The sequence below is a fragment of the Pipistrellus kuhlii genome, unplaced genomic scaffold (genome assembly GCF_014108245.1).
Source record: "Pipistrellus kuhlii isolate mPipKuh1 unplaced genomic scaffold, mPipKuh1.p scaffold_m20_p_26, whole genome shotgun sequence".
Taxonomy (NCBI): Eukaryota; Metazoa; Chordata; class Mammalia; order Chiroptera; family Vespertilionidae; genus Pipistrellus; species Pipistrellus kuhlii.
Genome location: NW_023425525.1, coordinates 6403381 through 6425386, shown reverse-complemented (window position 1 = coordinate 6425386; position 22006 = coordinate 6403381). Strand labels below are relative to the sequence as shown.

At 42.6% G+C, this 22006-nt stretch overlaps 1 protein-coding gene across 2 annotated transcripts in view; it reads left to right on the top strand.

Moving 5' to 3' along the window:
* Positions 1–13730, top strand: part of HIBADH (3-hydroxyisobutyrate dehydrogenase) — an 84006-nt gene extending 70276 nt beyond the window's left edge. Inside the window, exons 5-8 of one of the 2 annotated variants that reach the window (XM_036453736.2) lie at positions 251–384; positions 1926–2002; positions 9234–9390; positions 12696–13730. In XM_036453736.2, coding sequence (XP_036309629.1) covers positions 251–384; positions 1926–2002; positions 9234–9390; positions 12696–12854 — 527 coding nt within the window. In that variant the 3' untranslated portion in view covers positions 12855–13730. The remainder of the gene's footprint in view (positions 1–250; positions 385–1925; positions 2003–9233; positions 9391–12695) is intronic. The other variant, XM_036453735.2, reaches the window with a different exon arrangement.
* The last annotated feature ends 8276 nt before the right edge of the window (positions 13731–22006 follow it).

The window sequence follows — 22006 nt, the reverse complement described above, 5'->3', positions numbered from 1 at the left end:
GTTAGAAACATCGATGAGAGAGAAATATCGATCAGCTTCCTCCTGCCCACCCCCTACTGGGGATGTGCCCCCAACCAAGGTACATGCCCTTGACCAGAATCGAACCTGGGACCTTTTAGTTCGCAGGCTGATGCTCTATCTACTGAGCCATACTGGTTTTGGCTGACAAATATAATTTGGAAGCAAGATGTTTTCAGTTAGTTTGGGGATTGTCTCTCAGTTTACCTTCCCTTTGCCCCAAACCATTCAGGTGTCGGAGCTGCTCGGTCTGGGAACCTCACGTTCATGGTGGGAGGAGTCGAAGAGGAATTTGCTGCTGCCAAGGAGTTGCTGAGCTGCATGGGCTCCAATGTGGTGTACTGTGGTGCTGTTGGGACTGGACAGGTAACATGTTCATTCATATTAACGGCCCTGGCTTGTGGTATAAAGTTGGCTAATGTTCATTTCTTATTCCTGACCATATTATTATTCCTACTTACTCTTTTCAATATGTGTATGTTTTGTTGGCCCAAGTATTCTTAAATTAATTTGAAATAAATTAGTTTTCCTTCATTCATGTTGGAATTAAGCAGACATTAGTCAACTTTTTTTTTTTTAAAAATAAAAAATGATACCAAGTTCCATCCTTCAGATTTTGGTATATCATCCCAGTGAGCCCCGAAATCATCCTTTAAAGCTGTTTCTGTTTGTAGTGCTCATGTTATCTGAATTGTTGTTATCCTCCTTCTAATTTTCTAATTACATGCTATAACTCTATTTGCAGTATAGTCAGGTAGATATAATCTATGCATTTTAATCTGTTTCTTGAAAACCAAATAGTTTTCATTTAGAAATATGTTATATCAACTTTCTAGTCAGACAGAGGTGAATGGAAATTCAGAACTCCGAAATTAAGCTGCTCATCTCCCTCTCATCCAAGACACACACACTCACACTCCCTCCTCTTAATGTTCCGTCCTGGCCTCTGGTCCCCTCAGACTGTGGTATTATTATCTTAGATATGTCAGTTGTCTCCATGCCCTTGTCTAGTCAGTCTCCAACTTCTATTGATTTTTGCTCAGTGGCTCTCATTGTTGACCATCTTGTCCATTCCAAACCAGATATCTCCTGATGCAATCTTTCTCGCATTGTCACACCTCGTTTATTGCTCCAGGTTCACCACTCTGCCCAACACGGGAAGCAAAACCAACTCCATCAAGATGCTTGTATCATTATAGTCCTTCCCCGTTCTGAAACTTTGAATAGCCCCCATTTCTTATCATGTCAAATGAATTTTAACCCTCCATCCTTCCTTAGCTTTCATAGCTCTTCCCAGTCTTAGTCATCAAATTTCTCACCATTCTTTAAAACTTAGGCACGTGCGTATTTACTGTGTCTTACATATTTACCTTTCTCCTTGCTCTCCTCCTTTCTCTTGCATGATTAAATTCTGCCTGGCCTTTGAGAAGTGGTTTCAGGTTCCACTTCCTCTTTGCTCTTATCTCAGTGATCTTATTTCATTGAACAGCTATTGTCTCTATCTATCTTATAGCCTCTACCATACAATTCCCCACTTGTTTTCATTGATTTGTTCATTGCCTTCTCATTCAGTGTCATTCCCATTTTCCTATTTAGAATGTCAGCCCCTTCCTTCTAAGAGCAGGCATGTCACAGAGCTCAGTATTCCCTCTCATGCTCAGCCCACAGGAGGAGCTCGGTGGGTTCTTACCTAGCGGGAGAGAGACCACGGCCCCTAGCCCCTGCTCTGGGATAGCGTTCGGCTCAGAGAGAAGCATGCAGCACCGTGTTCCTTTCCCAGTGGAGGGAAGCCACTGATGACTGTTCTTATTGTTAGAAAGAAGTATGTGGAATTGGGTGGAGAAAAACTTCCTGTGAGTTATAACTTGAACATAAAGGAATTTACTATGTACTCCATTTCTTTTCAGGCTGCAAAGATCTGCAACAACATGCTGTTAGCTATTAGTATGATTGGAACCGCGGAAGCTATGAATCTTGGGATCAGGTTTGTTGAATAGTGCATTTTCACATGCTAACAATTTTTATGAGCTTTTCTCTTTGATTTTTCTGATGTTGAAAAAAAAATGTTCATGAGATAAATGAGTTGATCCAGGAACACTTTGAAAGTACTTCATTATTGAACTTTAATAGACTTTGCTTATTTGACAACCAATAGGACCCTGGAGAGCATGAATATTCTTTGCCACAGCCATAAACTGCATTGTGCTGTATATTTAAAGTCACATTATCCTTTTTATGTGGAAGCTCCATTTCTCCAGTTATGTTGAAATGCAAGAAACACTTTTACTATAAAATTTAAACATGCTTTGGCAGTATGGGATAAATTTATATAAAACATAGCATTAATGTGTAGTGAATTCAAGTGTTATGCTACCCCATGACTGGTTTTATGTATATATTTTAAATATAGTTCCCAAAACCTACTCTATAAGGGCTTGTAGTTACTTATTCCCTGATCAACTGGATGCATACATCTTTCATTTTAACTTGTCATTGGTTTTGTCACTTTACATTAAGGGTATATCTTTCCATTAAAATAAAATGGCATTCATACTTTGCTTAAAGTGATTCAGGAATTCTGTTTTTCCTACGATGATGATCTTCCCTTAGAATGCTTAAGGTTAATGTCTTAGTTTGAGCCTGTAATTTTTTGGAGGTTAGGAATGCTACATTTGATTAATCACTTAATTAATTTTTAATGTTTTTATTTAATGAATTTAGTAAATATATATTTTTTACTTTAGAAAATGCTTGAAGAGCAGTGTGCTTTATTTGGATGTTTTTTTCACACTTCCCAAAACTACATACCAAACATATAACAGATCAGAGTGGTGCTTCATATCACATCTTTTGATAAAAGCAATATAAAGAGCCTAAGTACTTGAGATATTTTTTAAAACATAGTAATGGATTCACATTTCCTTTTAATTAGCATATCAAGATGCTGTTGTTTTATTGAATTGCCCTTGTCTCAGATGTTAAACTATCTTGACCTATTAAGTTGTCATGTTGTAATTGAGATAAAAGAGGAATTTGCTTTGCATCAGTGCTAATTGGTTTATCAATATCCTGTACCATTTACATTTTAAAATTGAGTGTCTGTAAGATGGTAAACTTAGCATATCTGTACAAATCTTTAATAAAACTGATAGTGTGTATAGGAAGTTATTCATTGTTATTTCTGTATTGTAGTCGGTTTTAGGCTATGGGTCACTTACCATAATTGAAAAACTAGTTTCTAGTAAGTTGTTTACATGTCTAGACTAATTTCATGGAGCAAGGAAATATAAATTTCTGGCACCAAAATTGCATACAAAATTAATTGGTGTTGACAGTAAGATTAGAGCATTAGTATGTATGTGCATCTCTAGAGTTCTATCTTCATTTTTTTCTGGATATAAATGAAAACACAGTAAAAAGTAAAAGCCTGGATGAATCTAGGTTATACTATACTGAAATTTTCCTCTTTATCTGTGCCTGTTACTTAACATTCTGCTTCGTACCTTGAGCATTACTGAGTCAGAATGTTCCTTAGGCATAGTGATGTAGCCTCTGGCATTTCTCAAATACTTTTCCCAGCAAAACTTTCATTAGATGATTATTTGCTGTTCTCAAATGAAGTTTCTGTAAGGTAAGTGCTGTGGAAGTCCAACTCCAAATACCAGCTAATAAAGAATAGTATGGCCGTGGCCAGTGTGGCTCAGCTTATTGGAGCATCTTCCGGTACAGCAGGTTGCAGATTTGATCCCTGGTTGCGGCATGTACAGGAGACAACCAATTGATGTTTCTCTCTCTCTCTCTTTCTCTCTCTCTCAAAAAAAATAAGAGTATGAAAATGGAATGAAATACATGCAATGAAATGTGTACACTAGCTACTAGAGTGGTTTATCAAATAAAAAATGAAAAGTGATAAAATTCCAAATAGAAATATTAAAAGCAGAAGCAATGAATAAAATTTCCCTTATCATTGGCCTTGATCCACAATGTCAAAAATAATACTTAGAAATATGAACTTTTAAATATTTTTTTTAAAACTCTAGACATTACTGTTCCTGATCTATTTATGTGTGTGTGTGTGTGTGTGTGTGTGTGTGTGTGTGGTGTGTTGTGTGTGTGAACACAAAGAACTCGTTAGTTTTACCTAACTGTTACAATAAGCTATGTTTCTGGTGCTTCCGATTGTATTAATGAATTGCTTATTTTCATAACATTAGATTTTATCAATCTATCTTACAAAGATTCTCAGTGATTTGAAAGTCCTAAAAAATGATTGCTTCTGCTGTTGTCTTTTCTTTATGGTTTACAGACCTGGTTTAAAATGACAGGATTGTTCTCTAATAGAGTACAGAGAGCAGCCACAATTTATTGAGCTTTGCAAGGTGAAAGAGAAAATTGGCATCAGTGAGCATAAATTCCCAAGTAGTAAATTCCCACAAAGTAGTACAGCATCAAAGTGGTTCTGCCACATTTATATTCCATTCACTCCAAAGGGAACATTTTTAGAGCATTAATGTCAACATTTACAAATTGAGCCACCTATTCCTGTGAAGTGATCATTTCTGATTAATTTTGTTCTCATAAGTCAGTGTTTTTCCTGAACACTGTTTCCTTTAAAGAAAAAAAAAAAGGAAGAATAAAATCTTACAGTTAAAAACTCTTATTGACTCTATGATCTTTTACAGTGAGTCTTTATGGATGTTAGTAAAAGTTTAAAATGCTATAAAAAAGTAATCCATAAAAAATATTGGTATACAAATGTATTTTGGGGTTCTTTTTTACTAGACCTTTCTCCCTTCTGATTGGGTTCTGGTCGGGATGCAGTTTTATGGCCCTTGCAGTACCCTGCTTGCACTAGAGAGCTTTTGTTCCTGTGCACTACATAGAACAGCGTTGATAGTTGAGTTGTGTTGTTTTTATATTTGCTCCACCGGGAATTTTTATTAATATTATTATTTTCAGTAGTGGTGGTAGAAGTTGTTTGCATTACCAACCAGGGCCCAGGCCCCTCCAGCAACAACCATATTGTCTTCTTCCGCCAAAAGCCTAACAGTGAACTTCTGGAAGGCTGTTCAAGATGAAAACTTGCCCAGAAGAATAATTTTAGTTTCTGGACTCTTGCCCTTAGAAGATGTTGCCTGTTTTGTGTTGATATTTTTGTGATGACTGAAGCCTTACGTGTATACCCTAGTAGATTTAGCAAATGGCAAAAGTTTTAGAGTAAAAGTTTGACCCAATTTCTTAATAAGCTGGTAAAATGCCATTAGATTGGCTGGTTGGCTATCAAGTTCACTACCCAGGTGGCCCAGTGAGACTTAGAGGATGAGTCTTTGAGAGTTTGGGTGTCTGTTGATGTCTGTATCCTGGCTCTGCCATCGACTTAAGCTTTCCTTATCTATAAAATGACAAAAATAATAGTATCTTTACATAGGGTTGTAGTGAAGAGTAAATGAGTTAATCCATGTAAATCTTTAAAAACAGATTCTGGCATATAATAGCTACTCAGTAAATGACGGTGATTGATGTGATGGTGGTAGTGGTTAGTATTTGAATTGAATATACTTGAAAGCCTTTTCTTCATAACACTTCTCACTAGATGGCATTTTATATACAGAAGACATATATATGTATACTAGAGGCCTGGTGCGTGAAATTCATGCACTCGGTGGGGCGGGGGAGGGGGTCCCTCAGCCAGTCCTGCACCCTCTCACAGTCCAGGAGCCCTCAGGGGATGTCCAACTGATGGCTTAGGGGACCACGGCTCAGCTGGAAGTCAGACATCCTTAGTGCTGCTGTGGAGGCGAGAGAGGCTCCCACCACCACCACTGTGCTTGCCAGCTGTGGGCCCGGCTTCTGGCTGAGCCGAACTCCCCCTGTGGGAGCGCACTGACCACCACAGGGCAGCTCCTGTGTTGAGCATCTGCCCCCTGGTACTCAGTGCACATCACATCATAGTGACCAGTTGTTCCATCGTTTGGTCGATTTGCATATTACTCTTATTATATAAGATGTGTGTGTGTGTTATATATGTTTGTTTGTCTATTGTGTCTTCCCAACTTGAATACAAGCTTCATGAAGGGGAATGGCTTTGTCTGCTCACTGCCATATCTTAAGAACGTACTTAACACATAGTAGACCCTCAATGAAGATTTATCAAGGAGATGATAAGAGGAAAGAAGGAGAGAGGAAGAAAGGGAGGGAGGGACACAGGCAGACAGGCACTTCTCCTGCCTCAGGTCAAAGGTATCTGGGTGTGTGTCTTACCCGGCCTGCTCCTGGAGGGCAGGCACAGCACTCAGCTCTTCACTCCGTTCTCCTTGGCTCCAGGTACAGCACCTGCGCATGGAAGATCTGTGTGAGCATTTGCGAGTCACTGAGTGGCTGTCAAAGACTGACATGGGCTTAGATGTTCCACTTCTAGAGCTGTTCACGTTAGTGAAATCATTGGCTTTGTTCTTACATAAAACCAGACAGTGTAGATAGATACAGAGGCTATAAAGTGAACAAACTTAACTTGGCCCTTAAAAGCCTTGGTTACAGTGAAGGTAAACATTTGGATTCTCTAATTTTTTTTTTCTTTTTTACAATTTATGCATTTTTACTTCTATCAATAGTTCATTTAAAATTCTTGTGTTGTAACGGTGAGTAGATTTGACACAGTGACGTTTATATGAGTTGCATTATATATGCGGTCAGAGCAATGAATTCATTCTGTTTATATCAGAGAATATTCCAGCAACTGCAACGCCACATGCATGCACGCGTGCACTCACGAACCACATCCAGTGGCAAGTTATTATGAGGACTGACAGACTGTCATCCTCTTGACGGCTTGAGCTGTATATCTCCCGAACAGCAGTGGGGCTCTTATGCAGAGAGTATCATATGTTCCCAGCCAATTTACAGGGAAACAGCAATAACATTTTATCATGGTTGAGAGCCCAGTAGCTGCTTCCTATTAAACTTGCCCTTTCAGATACCTGTCTTGGATTAATTTGTTGATTTCAGATGGAAACTCAGTCTTCTCCAGTGAAGCATGACGTGCTAGGATAGACTCTCTGAATGACAATTACTGTGTATTCGAGCTGGTTTCAGCGGAAGACAGAGGACTCCAGCAACTGATTTTAATATCGTGTCTAATTTTAACTGTCAGTTATATATGTGCCAGTGAAAAAACCTCCAGAAAGATGAAATGCAAAACACTTCTTACTTGCTCTTTTTAATGCTGGGCGGGGGCGGGGGGTGGTGGTGGAGGAAAAGCGGAGAGGGAGTCGCCATCTCCTGAAGGGGATCAGCGTGGTGGGAGGCAGCTGGTGGAGAAGTGAGCACGCAACCACCGCCACCTCGTTTCTGCGTGCCCCTCAGGGTGCTCCGAAGCGGCAATGTGTTCATGCCATAAACGAGTGCCAGTGTTTTCCCGGAACATTCAGGAAAAATGAAACTTGGGGGTTTACAAAGGATAATAAGCGTTGCTCACCATTTAGGTGAGGCTTACAGACAAGGCATGAATTTCTTTAGCAGTACGAGCTGTGGTGAGGTACTGTCACACTGTAACCGGGCGAGTTGTAAAGAGGGGAGCGACTCTGCTGCTTTAAATGTGGGGAAAAGCGATGTTGTGGGGCCTTTAAATATTTCTGCCCATGGAACACATTAGCCGTTGTGCCTAGACAATGTCGCGGCAGTTGCAGCAAATTAACTTGTTAATTTGTGAGTTTACTTTTCACAGTTCTTCCCTAAGCATGTTGGCTGCTGCTTTTCCAAAGTCACCCGCTGCAACGGTGTATTGAGAGCCTAATTTTATTTGAAAGGGGAAAGAAAGCATTGGTAGCAAAGTATACACGTAACAAACTTTGATATTTATAAAAGAATGAATGAAACTTGTTTCTTCCCAGCAGTCTACAGTGGGACGGAATGTGTGATAGCCAATTTCAATTGGGTCTTTTATATCTTTTATAATCCTAAGGAAAAACCTCTCATTATAACAGGACCCACTATATGAATTCATATAGATGGTATGCCATGTAATAATATGTAACAGTTTTATTACATGACAAGTCCATATACATCTTGGCTATTAGCCCAAGCCCCCTGTACTAACACTGGCAGAATGTTTACTGGTCATGATATTCAGCTTTGGAAGTAAGCATGTGTGTGTGTGTGTGTGTGTGTGTGTGTGTGTGTGTGTGTATATTTAGCAGACATATATTTTGAACACACTAAATAAACAAGAACTTAAACATGCCAAAATGCACAGCTTGATTAACATTTATATGTGTCTCTTTCCAGTCTTTTTTATTTTATTTTATTTTATTTTATTTTATTTTATTTTATTATTGAAGAGATTGGTTTTAAGAAAAAGCAGCAGGTTTTATTTGAAACTTGATTTAGTGATACTTAGCAAAACTGTGCTTCCCAAACTGCACTAAGAGACAGGATCAAAGTAATACAGCATTTGATTCTTTTTTTTCTTTTTCTGGGTCCACATTGAACAGTCGTTTTATGCCATCAGCCCAGTGATAGAACAAATGATGTTTCCGCTTGGGCAAGCTTTGTTTTATCAGGATCAGTAACCTTATCAGCAGTTGACCCAGAACTATAATGCATGTCTCCGAATAGATAGCATATGTCACAATTCGGTGCAGACTTGCTTCATAAGCAAGATTGTCTGAAGAAGATTTAATAAACAAGGAAAAGTCTGCAGGAAGAAAGGTCTTCTTTGATAATGACAACTTCTCTTTAAGCTCACTTACTGCCTGTGGCTCAGCTCTTGCATGTATACTCAAAAAGCTAAAAGAATAAACAGTCATGAAAGTGCACACAGACTTCCATGATGCATAGTTTCTCTGTCAGTATTTCTTTCTGAAATATATAATTTGTGAATAAAGAATGTAAAACTTAGATGATCGTTTTAGGTTCTTATGTGACACGTAAATGCATGATGTCCAAAAGAGAAAGACATTTCTTTTTCCATAGAAAACCCACGTGTGATAAACCAACAACACTTCTTCTCTGCCACTGTGTTATTTCTTAGTAGAATAGTGCCAAAGGTTTTCTCTCATTGAGCATGGTTTGATCACTAGTGAATTCTTCACTCTCACCCATCCGCTTTGATTTTTGAAGACCTAAAATAAATGGAGAGAGCATCCTCCTAGGTAAATAAGTCACACATGATGTGTACACTTTGACACTTAACACTTCTTTTCTTTGACCTTTGACAGGTTAGGGCTTGATCCAAAACTGTTGGCTAAAATCCTAAATATGAGCTCAGGACGGTGTTGGTCAAGTGACACATACAATCCTGTACCTGGGGTGATGGTCGGCGTTCCCTCGGCTAATAACTACCAGGGTGGATTCGGAACAACACTCATGGCGAAGGTATGGCAAACACAGAGGCTTTCCAAGAGAGGGGAAATGTGTGATGCTTTAATTCTCCCTTGCTTCCTCCCTCCTTCCATCCTTTCCTTCCTCCCTCCCTCTACTTAGGTTTGCACATCCTCTGCTCGGGCTCTTACAGTTATGCTGTGGGGCAGTCGCTGGAAACAGAAGGTAGCCCCCTAGGTGCCTGTTCATCAGCTCTGCAGGGGGGTGTCAGGGCACCTGGGAGAATGAGTCACACTTACGCCGTTTCCCTTCTGTATTTGTGTGAACTGGGTTGTGACCTGTTAGCTTATCTGGTTCCTAAAAGTCTGCTAAGGGCTCCCACAGAGGCAGCAGCTAACAGGTCAGGTGTCGGCGAGAGAAGCTTCTAATCAAAGGGGATGATTTGGGCCGCCCCATTCTTCTGCAGGACTGGCTCTATTCGGGAGCTCTTCTCCGGAGCTGTCCTCTCCTCAGCTGGACACCTTTTCTTGAGTCATTTTCCCCAGTGTCCCTGCCCAGGAGGAATCTGCCACTTTGATTTTAAAGGTCCTTCCTTTAAAATGACTTTCTTGATAATAAGAGATAGCTCTTTCAACTGCTAGCATAAGACAGCATAGTATGAAACACATGGATACTACTGTCTTATTCTCGTTTCTTCTATGAAACGTAGTTGTCATTCCCCTTATAGGGAAGAGTACTTCTTAATTTTGCTTAGACTGAGAGCACTTAGAGAGGAACTTTTAAAAATCTTTCTTTACCTCAGAGAGCTGTTAGCAAAAACACTCCACAGCCAGTTAGATTTGTGCAGATAAATTGATAGAGATTAAAGAAATCCCTCTCATGCTACAATGATGAAAGCCATAGCAGCTTGTTGGGCAGATCAGGGTTTTACTTACTAAGAGATGTTTTACTTAACTGCCATTAAGTCTTGTGCTAGGAATATGATGCTAGCAGGTCATTGAAGTGAGTCTTGTACATTTATTTCTAGGTTTTAACTCATAAGATTCTAACACAGTGTATGTATTTACTCAGGACATAGTCAATACAAAAACTAGATCTTTCTTCGGAACTCCAGAGCCTAGAAGCTGGTTTCTGATGGGCACTAGGCAGCAGCTTCTGGAAAATCACAATGACTCTTGGTACTCCCCAATGTGTCTGTTTCCTTGTAAAATATAGGTTGGTCTTCCATTAATTTATTGAAGCCGTTAGCAATTGTTTTATATTTTTCCTGAATCACCCACTGAGCTCCTGAGTTTGTAAATATTTTATTTGATGAGTAAAGTGGGATATTCATTTGTTTTAAATTCTCTCCAGGAAGCTTCAAAGGACGCCTTCTTTTTCTAACACTCAGGGTTACCAGACTGAAAGGCCACCTACCTCTTCCTTTTAAGAATGTTCATGCTTTAAGGGCGCAGCTACCAAAGCATTTGCGTTTCCCTTTTTGGGTTTTATGAACTCTTATTTGAGATAATAATTTACTTGCTCCTTTGAAAGACTCTCATTAGAATTTTTTTCTCAATAACGTTGTCTTCTCAATATGTTGTTTTTGCTGAATTCTTATATTTTAGTTTTATTACTAGGTTAAAAGTTAAGTGCCATCTTCCTATGTAGAATTTTCTCTTCATTTAAAAATAAAAGATCTTATAGGTGTGCTGCTCAATGGTGTTGACAAGAGGCTGGCCTGCCTGTCAGCACATGAGCACTTCCACGCTTGTTAAGTGTGTGAGTGATCATTCAACTTGCTGTTTAGTGGAAGCTATAGAACATGGTTCTCAACCTGTGGAGAGCCTGAGACCATCAGAAAACACAGATATTTACATTACAATTCATGACAGTAGCAAAATTACAGTTATGAAGTAGCAACGAAAATAATTTTATGGTTGAGGGTCACCACAACATGAGGAACTGTATTAAATGGTAGCGGCATTAGAAAGGTTGAGAACCACTGCTATAGAAGAATTTAAGGTTAAGTAGATTTTTCAGATCTACCTCTTTACATGTGAAGATTATGCAAATAAACGCAAAATAATGCTTGTACCTGTGATATCATACATATTTAAGAAGCTAAAGGTTTCATTCATTCTTTAACATTTGCTTTTTTTTCTTTGAGTCATTTTCTCTCTTGAGTGGATAGTATAGTGATTGCTCAAGTACGTTTTGCAAAGAGTAGAACTAGTTCTCATCTTCTTGCCTTTCCCCTCTCGTTGCTCATTGACTTGCTCTTGGTGGGGGAAGTGAGCGTGGTAATGGTAAGGAGAAAATCAAGTTGGTTTTGCCACTTGTTTTGCAGCTCTAATAAAATCACAAGTAAATGAAATAAGGGGAATATTGTTTCAATTATCCACACCTGTCTTGTCTGCCATGTACTCCAGATATTTCAAATTTGGACAAGATTCCATTCTTATGGTAGTAGATAGCCATTAGGTGCAGTTTAACTATAGAAGATTTGTGATGTTAACTTTGTTTTCTAACAGCCATATGTGTTCTGAAACTTTCAGAGTGCAGGATGAGGTCTGTGAGATGCTGAAGGGCCGTTGTGAAGATGGTTGTCCCACTGCACTTCAAGTGCAGACATTAAAGCTTCCGTGCTCCACCTCTGCCGTCTGGCCCCATGCTCTCCCGTCCCCTTGGCTTGCTCTAATTCAGCCTCATTGGCTTCATGTTATTTCTATACTATGCACACCATGTTCCACTGCAGGACCTTGACCTTGCTATTCCAAATGCCTGAAACTCTTCCCTCGGCTCTCCAGAGCACTCACTACCACCCTAACATCCAGGTCTTAGGTCCAGTGTCTTGCCTCAGAGAGGTCTTCCCTAAACATTTCCTCTATCAGAACTCCCTTCCCCCACCCCCCCCTTTGCTGTCCATCACTTTAACCCCTCACCCTGCTTGCTTTTTCCTCACAGCACTTGTTGTCTGGAATCTTAGGGTTTGTTTTGGAGTCTGTCTTCCCCCGGACAGTCAGCATAGAGCAGTGACTGGGTATCACCAGCACTTAGAACACTGCTCAGCACATTGTGGCTGCTAAATATTTGTTGAATAAGAGATTGAATGGATATCCAATAATTCCACAATGGGGTTTGGCTTAGGCATACAGGCTTCTGCAGATCCTGAAAAAACATTTGCCTGTGTGATCTCACCCTTGTGCAAGTCAAAGTCACACACACAGGTCTGGTGGAAGGTGGAGGAGTGGGGCAGGGCGGAGCGGGGGCTGTGTGTGTGGGGAGTGGGAAGAGAGGGCAAAGTTATTATAAAATGTACATATACATGTAGTTTACCATAGTGCTTATGGTAAACTTTTTCTTCTTTGAAACCAAAGCCTTGGGGAGCCACAGTTCAAAATGAGCCTTCCTCCCCATCTCAGCGTGTCTCTCCTGCCTTTGTTTGGTTTAGGATCTGGGATTGGCACAGGACTCCGCCACTAACACAAAGAGCCCGATTCTCCTGGGCAGCCAGGCCCATCAGATCTATAGGATGATGTGTGCAAAGGGCTACTCGAAGAAGGACTTCTCGTCCGTGTTCCAGTTCCTGCGAGAGGAGGAGAACCTCTGAGTTGGCACTTTGGCCCTGGACACTCTTGGAAACCAAACTCTGTCTTGGAGCCTCCCCACTGCTCACTCCACAAGTAAACGAGCTTAATCAAAGGTCACCTGTCTGCTTCAGATTGTCTAGGTCACAGTTAAATGGGTTTTGCACCCATTTTTTACTGCTTATTTTTATCTATTTAGCAAACACACATTATCTGATTTTTTTTTTTTTTTCTGCAAGCCCCCAATGGTCTCTGTTAACTAGCTGATTGACCTTTTTCAAAAGTTTGATCCTTGAGCATATTCAACTAAATCATTGATTACTTCAATCAGGATATTATTTATACCACTTTACAAACAAAACAAAATATTCTCCAACAGGACAAAATTGATCTTAAAGAGGAGAAAAAAAACACAAAAAACTGCACAGAAGGAGTTAGAGAACGGGGGAATACAGTGAGTTACTGCCTGTGTCCCTCAGCAAGCTTGTCCTGTTTACCAGGTAGTGGTATTCTTGCATTACTGAGGTTACTGTGTTATTTTCTGGGGAATTGATAAAGCAGGAAAACTCCTTGCTATATGTTTTATAATTTGGACTCTGTTACAGTATCTTAGTGGGTCCCTCTTGTAACAATTCCCAATACTCAGCAAACTTGTTTTTATATTTTTCCTTCCTTGTACATTCTTACCACATATTTTTGACTTCAAAAGAATGACATCTTTAGACCTGTTTAAGAGCCAATGATGATATTTGCTTTAGATAATTATTATAGTATTCTACATAGAACCATATTATTTTGAAATTGAATAAATTTCTATGCTGATAATTCTTTCTTAGAGTTTTTGTGTCTTCCCAGCCATTCAGAGAACAATCAAATGGTCTGAAAAACTGGTGTAACAGAAGAATGGGGAAAGGGTGGGGGAAAAGGGAGGGGAATTGGCCAGTGGCAAGCCAGCACCTGCTGCTCTACCTGAACCCGTAGTCCCATTGGTTTGAGTGGTTTCTAGGTTGTAGGTGCTATGGAAACCAGCCGCATCAAATGTGATACATAACAACAGGGAGCACAGGTGCCACTTCCCCACCTCTGCGCCTAGAAATGTCCCAGGTCATAACCCTAGACACCAGATTAGGCAGAAGGACAACTTCCATCATTTTCTGGGTGATAAAAAATTCTAGGCCCTATCGCAAGTGCTGGAGCAATGGTGATGAACATAACTACAAAATCCTGCCTTTGTAAACTATAAATTCTGGTCTCTCACATGTGTGAGGTGTTGGGACAGACAAGAAATAAATGTTTAATCCATATGTCAGTTGATAATAAGGACTAATGGGGGAGAGGGGATAAGGAGGATGGATGGCATTACCAGGGGTACCTTATTAGGGTGGTAAAGGAGATGTTCTTTGATGAGGTGACATTTGAGCAGAGAAGGAAGTGAGGGAGCACACCTGCAGGATGTGAGGAAAGAACATTGTAAGTGCGGGGACAGGAAGTGCACAGGCCCGAGGCAGGATAACACTAGCTCCGAGGAATAGCCAGGAGGCTGTAAGTGAAGTGTCATGAAAAAGGGGGTGCAGATGCTGATACACTGCCACCTCCAATTTACTGGCTTAAAATAACGTTGATTCTTTTTCAAGGTTCTCCAGATTGCCTGTGTTCCTCTCCTGGACTGGGCCACCTCCTCTGGAATTGGAGGGTCTAGCTTGGCCTCACTCCGCTAGGGCTTCCCCGAGTTTGTTCACGTGGTGGTGCTCCCAGCAACAAACCAGCACTTTTCAAGCCCCTGCTCACCTCGTGGCTGTACTACCCCAAGGCTCCCATCCAAGCCCAGAGATCGCCCAGGAGGGAACTGTGGAGCTGTGGGCATGGGGAGGGGCATCACGTCATTTCGTAAACACCCTGTCATAGCCAGCCAGGGAGGGTCTTGTAGAGAGAGTTGATGTGCTCTGACTTACTTTTTAAAGGGATTGCGTGGCTGCTGGATGGAGAATGGATTGTGGGGGCAAGGTGGAAGCAAGGAGCCCAGTTAGGAGGTGATTGTAATAATCCAGTTAAGAAATGGTGGCGGCTGGGACCAGAATGTTCATGATGGAGGAGACAGGAAGACAGATTCTCAACATAAAAGAGCCATGAATGGCCCAGCCAGCATGGCTCAGTGGTTGAGCACTGACCCATGAACCAGGAGGTCACAGTTTGGTCCCTGGTCAGGACACATGCCTGAGTTGCAGGCTTGATACTCGCCCTGCCCAGCCTGGTGGCCAGTTGCCTGCAGAGGTGAGTCAGGGATTGCTCATTTACATGAGTTTGACCTCACTCCGGAAGTGGTTCTCCAGGAAGTCACAGAAATGATGGTCTGCGCAGGTGGAACCCCAGGCCTGCAGCTCCAAGAGGGCCTGGTTCAGGTTCCGCCAACTCGCAGAAGAAGTGGCCCACACCCTCAAGAGCCACATCGTTGCAATTGGAATAGAAGCCCAGAGAGAGGTAGGTGTGGGAGGCCTGCAGATGCAGGTTGGCCAGGTGGTTGACTTCACCTCAGTGGGATAATTCTGGCGAATTTGGGAGCTCATGGTCGTTTGGCAATAAGGAGTTGAGGTAGAAAATAAACGATGTGTGGGCTGGTCCCAGAGGTGGTTCTGAAGGTGGTGAGTGGATAAGACACAGGAGGGTGGCTGGAGGCTGGAAGAAGGGGCATACCTGAGTCTGTTCCGTTCAAACACTGTTGAAGCAAGAGACAGACCGGGACCGCGGAGGGCATAGCTGAATTGTACACTTTTAAATGGTGAGTTTTGTGGTATGTGAATTATATCTCTGAAAAATAAGAGGGGGAAATAATGAGATAAGATCTTCCTCTCTTGGTGAGTGCTTCTCAGCTGGGACAGTTTTGCCCCCAGGGGACATAAGACAAACTCTTTGGAGACAGTTTGGTTGTTACACTGGGGGTGGGGGATGCTATTGGCATAGTGTGGGTAGAGGCCAATGATGCTGCTGAGCATCTTACAATGCACAGGACAGCCCCAGGAGAATTATCGGTCCCCAGGTCTAGGATGCAGCTTGGTAAACCCTGCCCAGGTGTGGGTTCCACCGATACCTCTCACTTGGCATATCAAAACCTTAGCTCCCCATCCTCCCCAGCAGACCTGCTTCTCCTCCTGGTCCCTGCCCCATCCAGGTTCCCAGAACCCTCCCTGACTCCTCTTCCATCCGTTCTCCATAGCAAATTCTAAATCTCTAGCACCTTCCTCAGGCCCTCATCGTTTCTTGTCTAAGGTAATTCAGTCACTGCAGTTGCTTCTCTTTTATTTCTGAGTGCTTCACTGAGATATAATTTACAGACAATAAAATGTGCTTGTGTGTAATGTACAATCTGGTGACTTTCAGTAAATTTACAGGGCTGCTCCGTCATCACCACAATCCAATCTGAGAGCACTGCCCTCGCCTCCCTTCACCCTGGAAAGTCCCTAGTGCCCATTCACACTCCCCGTTCTCTCCCTCCCCCCCCCACCTCGCAGCTGTGGGCACCCTCTCTATAGAGTCCCAGCTGCTACTTAGCCACTGATTTGGCTCCTCCTCAATTCAGTCTTCACATCAGTGTGAGGTCCTTCTAAGCCTGAAATCTAAACCCAGTCATTCCCCTGCATAAAACCGAGGCCTTGGATACAGTTGGAACTCCTCCATGTGCTGTGCAGGGTCTTTGTGGTCTGCTCCCACTTTACTTCACCAGCGCCGGTCATTTCCCAGGCTTGCCCTGCTTCTCACACCTCCGTACCTCTGCGCATGCCGCTTCCCCACCTGAAATGGCCTTCTCCTCTCCTGGCTGATCAGCTCAGGCCCCATGTTCTCTATACGGCCTTCCTCAGGCTGAGTCGTTCCCCTCTGTCTCCATAGCTCTTGGTAGTGTCTTGTGTGTCATGGACGTATCCTATTGCGTTGTATTTGCTAGTCTGTCGGTCTGTCTTCCACACCAGTGAGCTCGGACAGCACCTGGCATTGAGCAAGGGTTCCATCAAGGTGTGAATGACTGAGGGGTTGGAAGCTAGGACATTGAGTTTGTGGTAGGTGACGTACTAATGGCCTGAACTTGTTTCTTAAAGGTTCTTCCTTGGCAGACCCCGTTTCTTTTACTCTGAGTTATGGTACACAGCTGCCCAAGAAGTCTGGCAGGAGGTGGGTCTTTTACAAAGTTTTCTTAGAGGGTTAGCTTATGCTGTTTTCCTGAAGAAACTCGTGGGGAAAAATAGGCACTTTTGGTAGTAAGCTTTTGTCTCATTATTTATGTACTTTAAGCTTCACCTTGCATGCAAATAAGCACACACAAATTTCCCTTAACCGGGCACAGCAATTCCAAATGCAGTCTTTTATACCCTGCAACATAGACCTTGAGGTGTAAGGTGAATCTCTTAATAACATAGGTTTGCTTTCTTTGAGGGATTCTGTGAAGTTAGGTGTTGAGAGATTCTCCTACCGTCCTATTGATCTGACATCATGATGATGGTGCTTATGCGCAGCCACAGCTGAGCCCAAATGGCCTCCTCTTCAGCCATCTTTCTCATTGCATGGGTTTTGATCTTGACTTTTATGCTAAGCAATCAGAAATGTGTGTGATCTGTCCACTTCCTGCGGGGCGTGGGGGAGAAAGGCATATCTGAGTAGTGTTACCCGTGTGCATAAATTCTACCCAGGAGCCCGCTGCTCAGGAAAACAGCACCATTACTGCCAGCCTCGGCCCCAGTAACTGTACCCCGGAGCATTCTCAGATGGCCGGCCAATAGGGAGTCGGCTGCCCGAGTGGGGTTTTTAACCATCTTTCAGCTCAATTGAAGAGGGAGCTTAAGGACATCATGGGGATTTGTAACGTTCCATGCAAGGTGTCAGACCCATAAGCTAGCATGTCCATCTCCGCGATGCGCACAGGGAAGCGTCTCTCATTGGTGACAGAGAGGTTGCAGATGACCTTTTACTGTGTAATTGTTTTCATCATTTAATAATTCAAGAAAACCTGAAAGGGATGCAGGCCTCTTTATGCAGACAAGAATGTGACTCTTTCGGAATGCTAATAGGAAAATAGGGGAAAGCAGAAGCGCTTTGCAGCCAGCCTGCAGGGAAGGTTCCCAGTGGCCTGCTTACCGGAACCGTCCCTGCCGGGGAGGCAGACAACTGGTCTTGCACTCGCCTGTGCATTGTCTTGGGTCTCTTTCCTTCTCTCAAATGAGAGCATTGCGCTGGCCTCCAAGGTTTATGTTAGCTCTGAAATTCTGCTTCCTCTTGGTTAAGGGTTTAAGAAATGTGAAGCATGTGCTCCTGACAGTTTTTGGACTCTCTGGTTGGGTATTATTTATTGCTCATCTAGCTATCTCATTTATTAGGTTTTTTTTTTTTTAATAGCCGGGAACAGATACAGGGATCGATACGTTTTTATTAATGATGGTCCTTCATGCCGGGTAAAGAGATGGCAAGAGGGCTCATCCAGAATGAGCCACTTGAATAAACCTGACACACAAGCTTCGCTACGGGCTGCATTTTGGCAGGCTGCGCGGTAAAATAATGACATTGGCAGAGTGAGCGACTGTGGAAACCTTCCTCACAGCCAGACTCATAAAATCAAAGGGCAGGTTTGGGGTGTGTTTCCCAGCCTTGGCTGTATATGCAAATCCCATGACTTTTTTGAATGTAGCATTTTATCTTCAAAAGGACAAATTTTGGCATTTGCTGCAGTCATTAAAAATGATAAATGCCTAAAATGCTTTCGAGTTGGGATTATTGGAGGTTAGAACAAATATTGTTTCAGTACCAAACAGGATCTGAGCGCAGAAAACTCCTCGCTGATGTTGTCACATTCAGAGAAATAAAAAGTCTTTCATTGGGTTCCCTTTAAGTCCTATGAAATTGGCATAATTGTTACCAGTTCCCCTTATAAAAATGAACGGGCCGTTGGGAAGTGAATTACTCCCCTGACGCTGTTAGGAGACAACCTTGTGCCCTGAAAGAGTTAACTTGTTTCCAGGTGGAGATTTTCCAGCCCCTCGGAGCAGCCTTCACATGGCATCAAGTTCACGATTTTACATCTGTGTTATGCCAGTTGAACTTCATTTTCAGCCCATGTATGGATAGAATTTGAAATATTCCACGGTAACTCCCTGGAAAAGGACTATTTGAGGCCTTTTCCAGAAATTTCCCCTTAGAGTTCCAATCTCAGAGACCCTACGAGCAGATGAATGTAGCTTTAATCCCTGCCCCTCTCCGCCTCTTAATGACCTTAACCCTGACCCGAGCCTGCTCTCTGTAAGTGCCAAACATGATTCATTCTCCTTGCTTGGTTTAGTTTTGTCTCTTTAATGAGCCAAGATGACCACGGAGACCTGATAGCTTATTTGTGCTAATGTAGTATGCTCTGCTAGCTAGCTCCTCACTCATTTGTTTGGCCTTTCCTTTTGCCTAGAATTGACCCTTTGTCTCAGCGATGAAAAGTCCCTATTTTAGACAAAGGAGATGCAAACAGTTAACGTGAACCAGCCTAGTCAAGAGACACAAAAAAGATAAAGAGTGCATTCTGGGCCTCGACTGCCATAGTACGGAGACGGTGTGAATGTCCATTAAGGACATGTTTTATTATGTAGGTACAGACCTGATGCTCAAAACCATTTCTTCCCAAGTGCTAGGAGTCCTGATGTCTCCAGGTTAGACTGTTTTGAGCTTAGACTTTGTGGTGTGAATGCCCTATTTCTCCAGCCTCTCTCACATCACTCTGATACTGTTATGTGGGCAGTGATGTTTTTTTGATGATTTGGTGCTTAATACATATCTTCTGTTTGGTGTGGAGGTGTTTTTTTTTCAAAGTTGCAGTGGCAGAACTGAACCATCAAGGACACGTAGACGGTGATAAGCAGAAAGGGACTTAGAAGATTTACGGTGGGTGTAGTTTCCCTGTCGTCTGGCTTACCACTCTCCACTCGATTCACTTGGGGTTGGTAGGGGTCTGCCTGCGGGGTTCTGACAAGTGTGTTGGTATCCCTGTGAATTTATGCGTGTGTCAGCTTCAGGAAACCCCGCACACTATTAAAAAACTGATATGACTTTGAACAGTGGCTTGATCCTTGATGATGGCCTCTCCTGGCCATCCCATTTAACTGCTGGTAGGTCCAGGCAGGGACATTAAAAGCTGCCCCTCCTGAGGCTGCACATTCCTGCCTTGCACTGCACTCACGGCGGTTTAGTCTGGCTCCTTTTATAGGTCAGTGACACCCTCAGCTAGTATACCTGTGTCACCACAAGTCTTAGCAGATGCCGTTTTCTTGCCAGCTGCATCCTCCTGAGATGAATTGGTGGTGGGAGTGAAGGGCAGGCCTCTAATCTCTGTGTCAGGACCAGGCCCCGGAGACCGTGGCTGGAGGACTCTGGAAGAAGTCAGCGGTATTACTCACATGCTGCAATTCTTGTTTCTTTTTTTTTTTTTTTTTTTTTTTTTTTGTAATGATCTGCCTGCTGTCTCTGACAATACCTGGTGGTGCTGTCCTGCACCAGCACTGGTGGCATCCCGCATCAGGGTACTGCTCTCTGAAGAAATAAAATGCAAACTTCAAAGAAACGCCCCTCCCTCAGAATGATCTCACCCCAGCTCTGTGGAGGGAGGGGGTCTTCTCTTGTGTGTGCCCCGGTGTACCAGATGCTTTCCTCTTTAAAAAGCAGCAAAAATCATAAAGGAATTCTGCACGGTCAGGTATTGTCATCTTTGCGGAGAATTTTCTTTGCCTAATGTTCTAGCTGATGGGCCGTTCTCTGTATTATGGGCCACATAATCTCCACAAATGTATACTCTGCTCCATAAAACTGCCATCCTGTTTTCAGAAACTAGTAAGTCACAAAGCAAACCTGAGACAGTGCTGTTAATAAACACAAATTGCAAACAAGAAGGTAGTAAGTGGAAATAATGCACTCATTGAGGACTAATAAAGCCTTTGATCTTACTTTGAAGGAGAGGGTCTTTGCTTAAACTACCCATTCAGGGACAGCCAGATGCCCATTAAAGAGCAGCGCTTTGCTTTGATAGAAAATCACTGAGGCCTGTCTAGCAGATCTGGTTTGTAAACAGATTAGTTAAGGGCTCATCAGGACTGATTTGCATAGGATTCAGCGAGCCCCAGTCACTTTTTCAGCCTTAATGAGCAATGCCGTTTCCAGGTTGGAAATTACACCATTTTTTTTCTTCTTCTTCTTCTAGCTACAAACCTTAGGTAATTACTTTGTGGGGAAGGGAAAGAATATTCATATAAAGTGAACCCTGGCTGTCCCCAGCTAATGGGAAAATGATGACCTAAGGCTTGTTTTGCTCTAAACGGTGAAGGACGTAATGAAGGAAATAGGTTCTGAGCTAAGCATTATGTTTAAAAAGGCTTTCCTCCCTTCTGTTATTTGAGAGGTAAAGGAGAATTATTCTGAATTATCATGGAAAAGGTAACAGGGACTGCAGGTTCCGACCACAAATGTTTATCTGCAGATGTTTATGGAGGACCTCCTGGGAGCCGGCTGTGTGTGTCCCAGGGCCCAGCACCCCTTGGTGCTCCAGGCGGACAGAAGCCCTGCCCTTACGGAGCCTGCCTTCCAGGGCCTTCATTACAGAGAGATGGGAATGGTAGAGGAGGGGAACGGGGCCAATTGCAGGACAGGATCCGAAGTTTCTACCAGTTAGCAGCCATTTGCTGGAGAGGTGGCAAGACCCGTATCTCCAGAGAGGAGACACCCTGCTCTGGTCCACGTAATCGCAGTCTTATCTGATTTTCAGAACCATCGGCAATCTCTTCGCCGTCAGTAATCTCCTCTCAAATTTCAGAGAGAAGAAAATGTCAAAGAAAACCTTTACTTAGTCTGATTACTTAATAGATAACAAATGGAGAGCTTAGTGAAGACACGGGGTAACTTTGAAAATAAACAGCCCCTACATGACATGAAATGATACTGGAAGTTTTCCGCCCTGACCTTCGGGAGGTGCGGGGAGTGTGTGGTGGACAGTAGTCTGTTTCTCTGTCTGGCTCACGGCAGCCTTGTCCTGCCTGTGAGAGATGTTCTTAAGTACTGTCAACACGGGTGACCCTGAGTTGCCTGATTGGGAA